Raw genomic sequence first — 15,969 nt, 5'->3', positions numbered from 1 at the left:
ATAATCCCTGAAGACTTGCCAGGAGACAAGCCTACAGTGAAATGAAGCACAAGTGCAAAGAAATACTTTTTTTTTTTTAAAGCAATCATTATACTGCATGTTGGAAAATTCTGCCAAAACATTTTAGCACTTTTTTTCATTTTTCTGACATCTAAATACTTTCATAGCTTCTACATACGATAAGTGGGATGCCATTATGGAAACTGATTGACTTAGTAAATTATTCTTTTTCATACGTCTAACCCTACTAGCAAAGTTAGAAAAATTGAAGTACAAGCTATAGAAATCTCTTGACAGGTGCAATGATTTAAACATACTGTATTTATTCTTTTGTAAATGATGAATTTTCAAATCTGGCATCTGTTTTTTAGCAGTGTGAAATAACTGTGACTTTTTTCCTTCATAATGTTTTGTGTTCTTTGATGTAAAAAGTAAAAATCACAGTACTGCTTTTTTTGCTGGCATTTAGCAAATTGGCTAATGAAATGAGCAGCATTTTACTGTGCATGGCACTGACCATGGTAGCTGTAACCTCCGCAGACATGCATAGCTGTTGTATAGACCAGAATTTAAATTAAAGGGGGTTTTAGCATAACTGAACTCACTGCTACCAAGATAATTTTATTGTGCTGGTAAATTCTTGTCTGAGCTTGTGCAGGATGCATTTATCTCTGTGCTTCTCTCGGGGCTGACAATTAGACATGAAATTCTGTAGTCATAATGAAATGCAGAGCTATTTTATAATTGCCAAGGGTAAAATTAGCGAAGTCAATTATTTTCCCTTAGGCTTTTCCCTGTAGATATTAAAAGGCTGCAAGGTAATTGCCTTAGGTAACACTTTGATTTTTAAATAACATTAAATATAGGAATTGTTGTTGTTAATTCGTAGTAATTTTCCTCTTCTTGCTACTGTTGTAGAATATAACTGTAATGATGTTAACAAGAATCAAGGCTCAGGATTTGCTTTTTTGGGATTTTCTTTTAAACTAGTGCTCATATCTCTCATAAGCTTGCTAAAGTTATGCCAAAGAAGGTTTTGGGGTGGTGTTTTGGGTTTCATAGTTTTTGGTCTCTGAGGTACAAGGACTCTAGATTTCTTGAAATGTCAGTTAGAAAGCCTCCTGTAAGATAAACTCTGCTGTTGTGCTATTACAAAATCATCTCAAATTTTGTTTTTTGAACATATAACAATTCAGAAGAAAGCACTCTCATTTTCTACTTTGTGAAATCATGATACATTAATTATGGATGCAAAGTTGGTATCAACTGAGGCTTTAAGTATTGAAGGGCAGATGCATGTGTATGCTTCATTTTTGTAATCATGGCAAAGTTCTACATCTTTTCAGTTAATAAAAACTGTTGAAAATGAGTACTATTTTCTTCAAAAACCTGTACAGTACAAAGTGTTAGATTGATCAGATCACATGTATTTACAATTCTTTGTACATTCATGTTAACTTTTTGATCACCTTATATAAACTAACCTTTTGGATGGTGGCTCTTCTTGGCCTGCTGATTGCAGTGATAAATTATGTTGTTGATTGAAAATTATATGGATAAAACCTTACTTAAGAACTGCATGCTGTAGCAGATTGTTTATTGCTAATGCATGGATTTTAGAACAGAATTGAGCCCAAAGATGAATGGGTTTGGGATCTTTTAGCTGTTGTTATATCAGCAGTGGAATGGCGAACCTTTGGCAAGGAAGGGCATGTTTGTGTTTTGCTACTTAACTAACAGTGCCATAATGTGTGGAAATGTGCTGACTTATTGGATTGGGGTGTGTTTATATGGGATGACAGGGTTATTTTGCTAGGTTTTCTCATTTTGAGGTTGCAGTGCTCTGATACTAGGATCATGATAAGATATATCTAAGATATATGTGGAAGTCATTGTAAACATGTAGGTGTGGGAGTGATGGAAAAGTAAATTATGTTTGCCTAACAAAATAGGGTACCTCCCAGCTATCTTGTGGGATATGTGACCATAAGCAGTTTTAAATAAATGTGCTAATAAATTATTAAGAACTGTAAAATGATCTGTTTAATAGGTAGTTCTTTGTTGCCATCTGAAGACAGTATATCTTTAACATTTGTTATCTTGCTTTGCCTAGCTAAGAATGTGGGGATGAAACTGCTAAAAGCAAATCTTTTGAATGAAAGTCCTCCTTTGACTCTGGTAGCAAAAAGTGTTAGTTTTGTCTTTGATTTCTGCTTAAGTAACCTGCACTTCCTATAATATTTTTAGGCCGGCATTGAGATGCAAACATAGCAAAAGTAACAAACATTAATTGGCATTTTTGTCACCTGGCAGCTGAATGTGGAGTATGGGCATTTTACCACAAGTGATGTGTGGATACTGACCTCGATATTATCAAATAATGTGCTTTTTCAGGGTTTATAACAGAGAGAAGAAGTTGGAAGAAATCTGTCACAGCATTAAAGCTGGTGCTTCCTTGAGCATCTGAATCATCAGTTGTCTTACAAAACTATAGAGGGGATGCTTAAAAAACGTAATTAAAACTAGTTTTGATGCTCTTACACTCTAAAGAGAGTGATGCATAGAACTTCAGAAGGCTGAAGTGGTGCATTTTAGTGCAATGCCTAGAAAATTGTAAAATAATCTGCAAATGCATTTCTTGCAGCTCCATAAACTGGTAAGAAGGCATCCCTTTGTATTTAAAGAAAGAAAACCCACAAACCAGCCAAACAACCAAAACAAAACCACTAAAACCCAACTTATACAAAACAGGAAATGAACCTCCCCAAAAGAAGAAAAAGCCTATCCCAAAAACCTGAAGTACATGTAATGGGCGTGTTATGATAGTGTTCTCTGTAGTTCTTACTGAAATCTTAAGAACTGACTCAATTTTTCACAGTATAATTCAGTCAGTTCTTCTTGAAATGATTAAACTCATCACAGAAACACTTCAAAATCTACAGGCTGAAAGCTTGGAATTGAATTTAGGAATCTTGTCTGTCAATGCAGAGTTCTGCCAGAAGACCACATTGTAGAGCATTATTTTATTAAGCGTTTTTTGTTCATAAATAAACAGTAGCACAGATGTAGTACTTACATAGTGGATCCATTTCCTTATGTTAAGTTTCTACATTCCTAAAGGCGTAAGTGTGTTGTTTATCAAATAAGCCTTGTGTTTACATGAACATCCGTAAGTTACTCATTTAAGTCTTCCTATGTCTTCCTGTTGCAACAACCGGAAGGTGCACTGCACTTCCTATAAGAACTGTTTATCTTGAACTATGGTTTCTACATCTGTAGCATCAGTTGTGGTCCTAGAGGACGGCTCAGGTTGGAACTTAAGCAGCTTGGTTCCCTGGTGTCCAGTGAAGGATACAGAGAATATCCTCTTTTCTGAAATGATGCCAGTTGCTCTTTTGATGTAGATTGACAGTTTTGAGAATTGACAAACAAGTCAGCTAGAATCTACAATTTTGATTTTTACATGTCATTTAACAAAGGTGGTACTTGTATGAGACTTTTTCTTTCCCTGAATGATGTCAAGAGAAGAACATAAACTTGTGAAAAAAACCCATCACGAATCTGCCAAGAAATACCCTTTTTTAATGGAAACTATATGTTAATAGTTGCCAGTGTAAAAGCAACCATTAGCAGCTATTGACTTGTAATAGATTCAAATTACCATCCCTCAGAACAGTGCTTTTCATTTTGTTTGAGGTAAGTAGAAGGTCCTTCATAAATGTACTTGAGATAAGTTATTTTCAGAGCAATGGAAGTTATTTTGGAAGAGAGATTCTTCTTTATTTTCTCTGGTGGAAGATTTGAACCATAAATATCTGCTAAGTATATTTACAGTGTATATTTTTATTATATTTTACATAAAATAAACAAAGACCTTTATAATCTGAATTTTCCTACTGGGATTCAGTAGCTGTATTGATCAGAGAAGGCAGGATGAAAAAAACAGGGAGAAACGCTGAGAACCAGAAGTAATGTGTTTGCTCCCAGTACAGTGTTCATATAGAAAACTGAAGCGGTGATAAAACCATTTTCGAATCTTTTATATATTTTTAATTGTTTTTAACTCTTCGCCTTTGCTCACATATTGACTTTCTTTTTCTTCCCTACTACAAGCTGCTGTTAGAGCTGAGTATCTCTAAAATGATCAGCTTACAGAGCAGCTAGGTGACAGGAATTTGGTAAGAAGAAGAGATCAGATTAGATCAAATTAGATTAAGGGAAAGTTTATAAAGTTTGATAATGATGTTTTCTTCTTGAGGGGCAAAAAAAGAAGAAAAACAACCTTCAATTTTTTTTTGTAGAGAGCTGAATAAAGAGCTTTTCTGAAGCACTTTATCATGTCTGTCTTGCTGTACCTTCCCCTGAGGCACTGTTTGATGATGATGTACTGAACAAGATAGGGAGTAAGATAGTATCTATATTATTGAGTATTTTTGTTTTAATTTAGTATTTTAGAGTGCCACAGGGGTGTGTCTCAAAACCAGACACTACTGAAAAATATAGGTAAGTTTAAAGAGCTCTGAACTGATTTATGGAAAAGTATGCTTAAGAAGCATACTGGGATACTGGGAGAGAAGAAAACCAAGGAAGAAGTCTAATGTTTTTGAACTTTTAAACTAATGTTAGATGACACAGGGCAACATGATTTAATTATTGCAAAATAAAGTTCTTCTTTAGGCAACCCTAAATAAGCAGTTCTGTATCTTAAAATATTGAGATACATACTGGATATTGTTATTCAGTATATTGTTAGCATACCTTTTATTGGAGAATGCAAACACACTCTTTAAGTACTGAGAAATACATAATAATTGATAATTATGTATGAATCATAATGAAGAAAAGTGTTATTTGTTTTAATTATTATATTTAGATGGCACCGAAATGTACTAATTTACATGCCTTTGGAGAGGTAAATTTAGATTTCATTTACTGTAAAGTAAAACATAAAAGAGATTGTAATTGAAACAAACTTTATGTTCATTTAATGGACATGTATCGCTTTTTCTTCCCAATGTCCTCAAACACTGGATTTTTAATAAGATTCTTTAATAAATATTTTATTGACAATCATGTGAAATTTCTTTGGTAGAAAAAAGGCAATTTTTGTAATAGTTGATAAAAGTATTGAAGCATTAGGGTAAAAAAAAATCTTGCATGTTAGAGATAAAAGGTTAAAATCTATTGGAATCAGTACCTGATAATCAAATTTGTCCCACACTACTGCTGTACAACTTTTGTCTAGCATTTCTGCTATCATTAGAGGCAGCAGCTTTTACGATACTGATGATGATGATGATGATGATGATAAAACTGTAGAATGATGCTAGTGAGTCTCCCAATTACTGCATTGTACTCTTCCCATTGTCTCTTTTGATGCTTGTGTCTGTGGAACAGTTTCTTAGGAAGTGCATCTTTTGCCACTGTTCTCAAGAAGTAGCCCCTAAAATAACACCTGAGCAAATGAAGCATTCAGTTTTCTGAATATTTCACAGGGTTTTTTTCTATTTCACTTTTGCTATGTATAGCCAGTAATATAATTGAGTATTTGTAAAATTTCATTACCTTAATGGCTGTGGTTATAAGTTTGAAAAGTAATCTTTTAGAGAAGTTAAATTAGAGGATTAAGTGACCCAGCTTATTAACTTATTAATTTAATAAAATTCTAAAGATAAGGCTTCATCTGTAATTGTGATAATGTTAGAAACAGTCTCCTTTTAGATCAGTAAGAGTCCTGTTGCATTGCAATGAATATCAGTTTTGAGATTAAAACTGCTTAACTTTGCCTTAATTCCTAATCAGTGCATTCCTCAAATAGGTTTATCCTTTACCTTAGTGGCCTTTTGCACCTGTACTGGTTTTTAAAGCTAATGCTTATGTTAAGCTTTCCCAAAGTTAGACTCTGCTGGGGTTAGTGTATGTCTGTATGGAAAGAGTATAATTTTTGGTGATTCTTGGCCATGGCACTACTGGAAAATTTTGTGTTTAGATTTCAGTCTGTTTTCTGTCCTCCCACTTCTGCATGAAAAAATACTTCTAAAAAAAAAAAAAGTGATTTCTGCCACTTACCTCATGGATGTCTGTGGCTTACAAACAGTACCTTGTAGCAGAATGATTGCTGCAGAACATGGAAAGACTGAAACTGAGACTGATAGCAGAATATGTCGTCATAGGTATCATTGTATCATCAAGTCTAGATTAGAGTCTTTCCCAAAAATACACTGCAAGAATATTTTTAAAGCATCGAGGCATGGTGCTGTCAAGAAAAGAATTGTGAGTGTTTGAGGTTCTGTCTCAATGTCATGTTGACCAAGCAACTAACAGCCTGAGGAGGAAGTTTTCCATTCAGTTCTGATGAATTTTCAGTGGCCTACCAAAGATCTTTACACCAGTTTCCACAAAGTCCATGCAATATTCTTGTCTCTGAATCATCTCACATCTGAATTTGCCTTCCTCATAGTAGCAATCAGACACATCTTTCTGCTTTTCTGGTCTGCCCAGCAGACCAAAGTCAATGTTTACTGCTTGAGTTCTTGAACCAAATACCTGTCATTAAACTAGGTAAATATTGTCTTTCTTGGAGGTAAACTGCACAGCTGTTTCTAACACCTGGTTAGTAGTTCTTTTTCTTATGGAACTGCTGTTTGCCTTGTAATTAACAGAATGGTCTGGGAAATACTGATATGCTATCTATGTGAAACAGAGGGCTTTTCAGAGATGACTGAGCATCAATGAAGAAGATAAAAACTAAAGAAACTGAAGAGAGGCTGAATCTGATGAAAGTCAAAGGTCATTCAGCATCTCAAGACAATCACTATACCTGGCAAATGAGTTCTGGGTAATTGGGGTCTGTTCCTCTTATGTTTGCTCCCTTAATATACAGCACCAAATTGGCAGTTGTCTGGTGGTGAACACAAGTACTTCAGGAGTCAAAAATATTTACAGGCTTTGAGATATATATGTGCATGTTACATACGTGTATGTGTGTGTGTGTGTATATATATATAAAAAAATAAATCTAATGGAATATTAAAGCCAAGTTTTGGAAGAAAGGTTTTTTCTCTTTTTTTAGTCAAAACCCCTCACTTTTCAGAGAAATTGTCTTTGAAAGATTTAAGACAAACATTTAAAAGTGCCTGTATTTAATATTTCTGTGACAGTTAACGAGAATATGTATCCAAGATCAATGCCAGAATATGTAGCAAATAGATATTCAAAAGAAAACAAAATTATTCTAAGAAATTGAAGCAATGAAAACTTTTGGGTATATGATGTTTTATTCTGCATGAGATGCATATTGTGGGAAAGGACTCTGAAGAGCCAGCAGTACTGCCACTTCACCACTAAATTAGAATAGGTATTGGCACTGCCTGCTTTTCTTAAATAGAGATATTTGTTACAGCTTTTTCTTTCACAGCCATGAATAATCATCATGGAGGAATTTGCTGCTAAATAGCTTTGGCCCTTACCTAAATTATAATATGAAAATGAATTTTCACAGAACAGGTACATGAAAAGAGAGTACTGGTGAAATCTCTTCAACAAAAGCACTGGAGGAGCTTATATAGGGAAGTGGTGGAGTCACCATCCATGGAGGTCTTTAAAAGATATGTAAATGTGACAGGACATGGTTTAGCACTGGACTTGACAGTCCTGGGTTTAGTTTGGACTTGATGATCTTAAAGGTCTTTTCTAACCTAATGATTCTGTGATTCTAAGGTGATGTCCTCCAGAAGTGATATTTGCAATGTCAACTTCATTCTCTTTATAGCTGAAGGAGTGGAAGAACACAAGTTCCATTTTCAAGGCTTTATTTGAAGTCTGTTTCTCAAACATAGTAAGATTCCTGTTGAGAGTGCATAGTAGGATAAAAAGCAATCAGATCTACATTGGGTGAAATGCTATCCTAGTATTATCTGAAACTACTTTTTTTTTTTTTTTTTGAGTGCATATTTAACATATATTAACTTTCATCTTTGGATATGTGGGGTATTCTAGAGGTGCATTTTCATGACAAGGCAGTTAATATACAGTTTTGCAGGACTGGAGGTTATGGTGGCTGGTATATAGTCAGCCTATATATATATATACACACACATACATACATATATACACACATACATACATATATACACCTGGAGTGTGGCTTGAACAGGCAATACACTTTTAAAAAGTGAAAATACATTTTTGTGATGATTTGGTTGCAATTCAAAGCTGTTAGCAATGGCGATAAGAGTCTAAGATTAGTCTGGATGGCCTCTCTTAGTCTCCCAAGAACATAACTATTTATAATAGAGAAATCTGTTCCTAGTACAATCAGTAAACTTAACTCTTACCTGAGAGAGTATTTGTCACCAGCTCTGTAGCCTTGATTGTGTTATTTCAGAGATGAGAAAAGTTGTTGTTGGTGCTGCAGATGTAAATATGTAAAATCAACTGTGGTCTTCCTCCAGCAGCTGCTGGTGTCACAGATTGACAGGGAACTCTGGGGATCATGTAGTCCAAACCCCCTGCTCAAGCAGGGTCAGCTAGAGATAGTTGCCCAGAACTACGTCCAGACAGATTTTAAATATCACCAAAAATGGAGACTTGGCAACCCCTTTGGGCAACCTGATCCATTGTTGGATGGCCTCACAGTAGAATGTTTTCCTGTATCCAGATTGCATTTCATGTTTTCGTTTGTGCCTGTTGCCTCATCCAGTCAATGGGCACTGCTGAGGAGAATTTGGCTCCCTCACCTCCCATCAGGTGTTTATACCCATTGTACTGTAGAAGAGGCTAAAGTAGATATGCTTTGTAAATAGAGCAATAGATTATATATCTTCCCCTCTCTTTTCACTGCTGTAAAGCTTGTCTTTAAAGTGAACCTTTCCATGGTAAATTTTTTAGTAAAAGTGCCTTTACATCTGGAGTGGTTTTAGTGTAATAATGTGGTAAAATGCTTAAGGTTTTAGCAGTCGTGTAAATGAGTTAATTGTATTTTTAATCAAAATGCTGATGTATTTGACTTCTTGTTGGCTAACAAGAATATTGAATTTCTGGGTGAACTGTAACTGCTTGTTAATATTAGTGTTTTGAAATTCAACAGCATTTCACTTGGAGCCTAGAATCTGCTACCCCTGGTAAAGCGGGTTGTTGATTTGTTTGTTTAACAAACATCTGCAGCTTCATTAAGTTGATTTCATCTGTCAGATGCTAAATGATCTTACTTCTGATTCACCTTTGTTCAGGTACAGACTGTTCAAAATAGTTAATGCTACTTGCAGGTACAATTTGTGTTACTCACTTTAATCCTCAATTCATTTGTGAGCATAGCCCAGTTTAATGGTTGTCTGCCAGCAGCATGACTGGGAACAGTGTTTTATAGCCATGCTCTCCTGACTCACTTATGGATGGGGAGGTGTTTATATCTACAGAGCCCTGTAGTCACGATACCTTCTTTGTTCACTGTTGAAATGACCCATCCAAAATGGTCCAGCTGAAGTACTTGGGTATTTCTCTATCCTGGGTCACTCAGTTGTTGAGTACTTTAGTGCGAGGATATGCTGCCATGGATCTGCAGTGGTAATAAGAAACTGTGAAAGGTATCACATGGAGGTAGACAAGGAAAGCAATATTTCATCTGTTGGTTATGTTGTCATTAAGGAAAATGAGTGAATAATGCTCTAAAAGTCTTTACCCTGATTAAATACAATTCTGTAGATAGTGCTGCATCAGCATAAAAAGGGCAACCTAACTGGTGAAAATCCCTTAGGCAGACTGACCTTAAGGTAGATATTCAACAATATTAGCAGTTTTCAAATTGACAGCTGCTGATTATTTTTTATGTCTTAGAAGCACCTTTTTAACAAGTAGTGGGGTTGGGTGATGTGTTTACACTATATTGTTATATTGTATTTTGCTACTAATTCATCATTAACAGAATTAAGAAAACCATAACTGTGTTTTCCAAGACCACCTAAAGCATTCTAGAAAGCAAATTGCTGTCCTTTCTGTGTGTATCAACTAAGAGAGAGCCAGCTTCAAAAAACAGTAAAGCTCAAGATGATTTCAAATAATAAATCCAATAGGATTTGATAAACATTAGATTAAAAAAAACATTCTGTAGGCTGGCACACTTGGTTACCTGTATGACTAATGATGTTTGAGGAGATTACCAGGAAAGAAAATTGAATTTCACTGTTCTTGGAACTCCTTGCAGTTTTTGCTCCTTTTTTTTTTTGTGTTGGTTTTTTTTTTAGGCGTTCTTGAGCAATCAAAATCCAATATCAGCGCTTTGCTAAGTTTCGTCTTTAGCTTCCTAGTGTTGCAATGTTGCATGCAGTAGAGTATTTAAGGGCTTTCTGTGGAATTTTTAAGTGTTGAAGTATTTCCCAAATTAGTGCTTTTTTTGGGGAAGGAAGTCAAATGCAAGCTGAAGGAATTTTTATCTGTGTATTTAATGGTTCCTGACCATCTAATTTTCTTCTTTATTTGTGTGGAGAAGTCCTGCTACATTTTTAAATCTACACATCAGCAGCAAGGATTGCGGTCTGTCATAGCAGATGTGTGAGGAAAGGATATTGTTTTAACATAAGGATGGAAGGAATTACTTGTGGCCCTTCTCAGAAGGAATTTGGCAAAGCTAAGGAAGTTTGTCAAAGAGAAATTGCGAGGGATGAAGAACAAAGATATACCCATTGCTGTGTTCTTCCTGGTGCTGTTTCCTGTCTTCCCACAAGAGCTTCATCCTTGCTGTGATGTTCCCCTTGAAAATATCCAATGGAGTCTGGAGAGACATGATATTACTACTCTGAAACAGAGTGGTCTGTGTAATCAATTCCATTTCGGCTGCTGAATTTAAAATAAAATGACCATTCTTTGAGTGGAGCTCAGATTCATTCCTTTTTGTAAACTAGAAGGAAAACCAGGAGAAAAACCATAAGTAGTGTTATGTTGCAGTAAACTTGAAACAAAGTATTTTGAAGATAAGTGAAGGGAGCAAAGTGCTTGAATTGCTAAACTGATGGCACCAATGTCATCTTTTCATCCAGGTTGTTTAAAAACCCTGGGAAGGATGAGTGGGGCTTGGAGTCCATTCTTTTTTACTGTGCTTGATGGAGTGTGAATAGTATTTTTTAACTCTGAAGAAAGTATTCTACTGAAATGTCTTATATTCTGTGATTTCCCTGCATTCCTTCCAGCGTAGAGTATCACTTCCATTAAAATACACCTCTTTTTCTATAGACAGAGTTGAATGTCCCAGGACAGTCAACTGCAGTCATGAACTGGGCTGCTGTACCTGCAACAGTGAACATGTGGCCCTATTCTGTAACACCATGTATGGTGCTTTGGGAATTCTGAACTCTGAATTATCTTACAGATATGTCCTCAGTAAACTACATGGAGTTCTGATTTCAGGAAAAGGAAGGAAGACAATCATTAAGTGATTGGTTGGATGTCCTGAGTAATTTTCTGAACTAAATGAATTACCAACATTTTTATTATTTCTTCAAGTAATATATAGAAATTTTAAGCTTGAGCAATTAGACTCAAAGTAAACTTAAAGAGCCTTGAAGGGGTTAAAGCTGTGCCTTTTTGACAAACAAGTTACTACACCAGAAAAGGGTAAATTAAGTTTCAACAAATTTCTGATTTTTAACCCTACAGAACTCTTCTAGAACTGAAACACAGCACAGTCTTTTGGACTATTTCATATTTGAATGAATTGGAGAGGTCAGAGCATGTGTTCTACCTTGCTGTGGAATGAGCAATCAAATGGTTGTGTCCAGAATTTACATCATGTTTTACACTTAGCCTGCCTAGATAGTAGGAGAGATTTTAGCTTTAACAATCTATCTCTTTTCCCTGTATTCATACTAAACTGATGGACTTTGTGTTGACTTTTAAGAAGCAGAAGAGATCACTTCCCTACAAAAAATGTTGAAGGAATACCTCCTTGGGGAAAAAAAAAACCCCACACTAGCAGAACTGTCACAAAATGTGTTTAAAGGGTGTGAAATCACTTGCATGTGCATTTGTTAGCCCCTGGGCCATACCCAGTCGTGGGGACACTGGAGGAGCAGAAGACAGCACTTTGGAAGATGCTGATGCGGAGTGGAAAATGAAAAATAGAGTGGAAGTTTATTTTCTCTCAATGTGAGGTTGCTTCTGCTCATCTTGAGTACCTGTGAGGAGCCAGGCTTCTCAAAACCATGTTGAGGAGTGGAAAATAATGGGAAGAGAGGTTATGAATAGGCTGCCTTTGGTCTCTTTTGAGTTGCTGTTTTCAAGCACTAATTCTGGCAATCCTTTCTTCTCTTTCCTCGTCTCTGAACTTTTTTTAAATGGAGCTCAACTGTCAAATTAAAAGAGAAGCAGTTGAGAGCACTTCATTTTTCATCTAACTTTCTTACTCCTCAGACTTGCATCTCAAAAATGTCAGCACTGGTCAGAAAGGCAGTGATGAGAATGAAGACAGCTTGGATACTGTTTTCTGCTCTTACACTGGCATACTGCATGATTTTCTGGAAAATCAGTTCACTGTTGCCATTTTCCCCTTATATAAAATGGTAGGGAATAAATTTAACAGGGGATGTTGATTACTTTCAGATTTTTTGATGGAAAGTGCTACATAAGAGCTAGACAGTGTATCATTCCATGAATACTACTGAATCTGTAATAATTTTTCTTCCTCTGTCATTTTGGGATGCAGAAGAAAATTGCCTGGTTTCCTCGTTTCTCATTTCTTTCCCCAGCTCTCAGGACCCCCGGCCACTGACGTTAAGCAGGAGATGCTTTTTGTAGATCAGATTAAGGATTGGTGAGGTAACAGAGCCTCATACAAGTATCTAACTGTGTTCTTGAAACTGGAATTTCATTCCTCTTAGTGATCTGTATGGCCTTATATTTACCTTAAAAGTATTCTTTATATATATTTGGAGAGAAAGGAGGTAATATTAATACTAAATTCTCACTAACATATAGTGTTCAATATGTCACTGGTATTTAATATAATAAGGATTCTTCTAAACAGTTGATGTGTAATTCTCCTAAGATGTTTTATAAACTCTAAGAGGAAGAGGTACAATTGTTCACAAATGTTTCACCAAGCTTGCTTTAAGTCAGTTAAAATTGCCTTTGAGGGTAGACTTGCACTAAAATGAGGGAGGAGAGATGGAAAAAGAAACCCCAAAACAGGGTCCTGCTCAGTCTAGAGTTTCAGGCAAGAGAGGAAAAGGTTTAGTTATCCAGAGCCAGCTGCATTGTTAAAAGTTCATACTATCACTTTGACATTTAGAGTAGGACTCTGTGTCTTTGTAAATTCCTCTTCGTATTACCAGTGTAGGTCTCTTAGCTCAGACCATTTCACAAACCATAACATTTTTGAGTGAGTGATTGATCTGTATTATGTGTCCTAGCCATCAGAAGAATCTTGGGATGTTGCTTGTATAAACTGTAATACAATCTGATCCTGGGCATTTAGTTACAGACTTTCATAGACCTATTGGCGATACTCAGTCCTCCTGGATTTGGGAATAAGGCTTATCTGATACCTTAAAAAACAGGGGGGGCAGGGGGTGAGTGTTGTTTTTCAAAAAAAAAAAAAAAAAGAGCCCCTCATTTTCTCTGATCCCCACTTAAATAACTCAACACATCTGGTAACACTGTAGGATCATTGTCCTTTCAGTTCCTTCAAAGCTCATATTGCTACAATATTTCTTCGGTGTCTAGTTTCCTAAAGGGCAATGTGATTTTTTTTTTCAGGCTGTTTTTGTAGGTCTTGCAAATTAACCCATATGCATTGCAAGAAAAAACATGACTTTTAATCAGCACCATTTCTAAAGTTAGCGCTTGCTGTGTGTATATGAATATGTATATGAACCAGTGTTTAAAAAAAAGAAAACACAACCTTTCTGCTAGTATTCAAAACTAGCATATAAATGTGTTTTTATTATCAAATAAAGCGTGCCTAAATGTTAGAATATCTTTCTGTTAGGGCTTTTATCATTTGACTTCTTGTCTTCAGTTACAAGAATGATAAAAATTGAAACTAAATCTTTTAATTCAGCAAGAACTACATTGAATTTTAGGAAGCAAAAAGAGGAATCAGATATAGACTCATATGCATAAGAAATTACACATTCAAGAAATTAAAACTTTGTGAGCAACCAAAGAGGTAGCCTTAAGGTGTGCTTATTTGAAATGCCCGCATTTAATTTTACAATAAATCTGAGTATTTTGTTCCAATTAAGATAGTTCATGTGCACAACTTTAAATTTTACAGTAGTTCCAGGGAGACCGTGGACTACTTGTTTTACATTCTGGATCAAGTTCAGATTTTTAGGCTTCGCTTGAATAAAATAAAAAGTCTGAACCCTGAAGATAATACAGATTGATAAATCTGATTTAAACATTCCCGTGTTGCAGACTTTCAGTGTATGTGGTACAGCTGAGCCTCAGGCCATGCGCTAAATACATCCACAGTGCATTCCCAGGGCACCCGAATACCAAGTGATCACGTTTGAAAGGTTACCTTTCTATGGATTCTGACTTTTCTGTATTAGCCACGAAGATTAGAATTTTAACAGCTCCCAAGGAGAGGTATTGTGAAGTATTTACTTGGCAGGAAAAAAACAAAACAAAACAAAGCCTAGATGAGGTACTGTCTCATATTCATGAACTGGGATTTATTAGTTCTGTGAACGTCCTTGTGAGAATACACTCTATAGTTCACACTGTAGGAAAAACAAGTCTTGTTTTTCATTTATATTAACTTAAAACTTTGATAGAAGAGTTACTGTAGTAGAGGTTTTAGCACAGACGTATCACAGAATATATCTCAGTAAATCCTGAAGTCTTTCACAATTAGCTTTCTTCATGGTTTATCTTTCTGGAAATCTGGCAGTAGCTTTGTTAGTCAATTTGGTGATAATTAAAGATGTAAGGCTTTTTCTCCTTTTCTTTTACAGGTTGTGGAACTAATTTCAAGTGCTATTGGTGACTTAGTTCAAGGTATATATTATGAAAATTCAAAATCATCTGAGGTAAGAATTTCACTAGATTTATGTACCCAAGGCATTTGGTGATATTAATGTGTGACTATGGTAAATATGATGACTTTCTCACCTGTTTAAAAGGAGGGAGAGGGAGGAAGAGTTACTAGTCCTAGTGGGTTTCAGCAGTAACATCGTTATGACACCTGTAAGCTCTGATGGAAGTTTCTAGAAATGCTCAAGGAGGAACTATTTTGTCTTTGTGGGTGCTTAATAAAGTACTATCGTTTCATTACCAGGAGCTCTAGGCACACCTTACTACAGGCTTTCCAAATGCTTCCAGAGGTTCCTAGTCAAGGTTCTGTTAGAGGTATTTATTACAATGTTGTCAACATAATTAATATTTTCATGTCAAACCTGTTGTTTCCAAGCCCAAAGTGGTTTACAGAATGCTTCTTCATGAACTTATAACATGTCCTTTCTTCTGAGTTTTGTCCTGGAGTATTAGGAGTGTAGCACTGTGTTCTTCTCCATCAGAAGTCACCGTGCACATATTTCAGAAATCAGCATGGACCAAGAAAATAGCTGCCAGCGTTTCCCAACAAATAATCTTGTTTTTCTTTAAGGGCAATTGCAGATATTCTGTGTTATTGTCTGACAAGAACTGTAGTGAAAATTGGTCAAATTACATCTAGGTTTTTTTTATCTTTACTAGAATATTTAAGGAAATTTCTAGAGGCCATTCTTGGAGTAGGCTTGCATATTGGAGCAAAAAAGAGTTTTTTTCATTTAATATGGCTGTATCTTAACACATGCAATAAAATCAGTAGTTTAAAGTTGCCATGACTTCTGCAGGTTTTATGATAGCAAGTTTTCAGTCCCTGATGAGTACTGTGTATATGTGAGTACCAATCTTGAAATCCACTGAAGCAGATAGATTCACTTCTAGTGGCATTGTCTCATGTGCCTTGGAGACCTGAGCCTTACGCTTCAG

The 15,969-nt window shown here is 35.7% G+C and overlaps 1 protein-coding gene across 1 annotated transcript in view; it reads left to right on the top strand.

The window, feature by feature from the left end:
* The window catches only part of PDSS2 (prenyl (decaprenyl) diphosphate synthase, subunit 2), a 117,375-nt gene that overhangs the window by 74,846 nt on the left and 26,560 nt on the right, over positions 1-15,969 (top strand). Inside the window, exon 4 of the mRNA XM_017739664.1 lies at positions 14,952-15,026. Coding sequence (XP_017595153.1) covers positions 14,952-15,026 — 75 coding nt within the window. The remainder of the gene's footprint in view (positions 1-14,951; positions 15,027-15,969) is intronic.

This window comes from Corvus brachyrhynchos, unplaced genomic scaffold, assembly GCF_000691975.1.
Source record: "Corvus brachyrhynchos isolate BGI_N302 unplaced genomic scaffold, ASM69197v1 scaffold14, whole genome shotgun sequence".
In the NCBI taxonomy this organism is placed as follows: Eukaryota; Metazoa; Chordata; class Aves; order Passeriformes; family Corvidae; genus Corvus; species Corvus brachyrhynchos.
The sequence above is the reverse complement of the archived record's forward strand: the minus strand, read 5'-3'. Positions and strand labels throughout refer to the sequence as shown.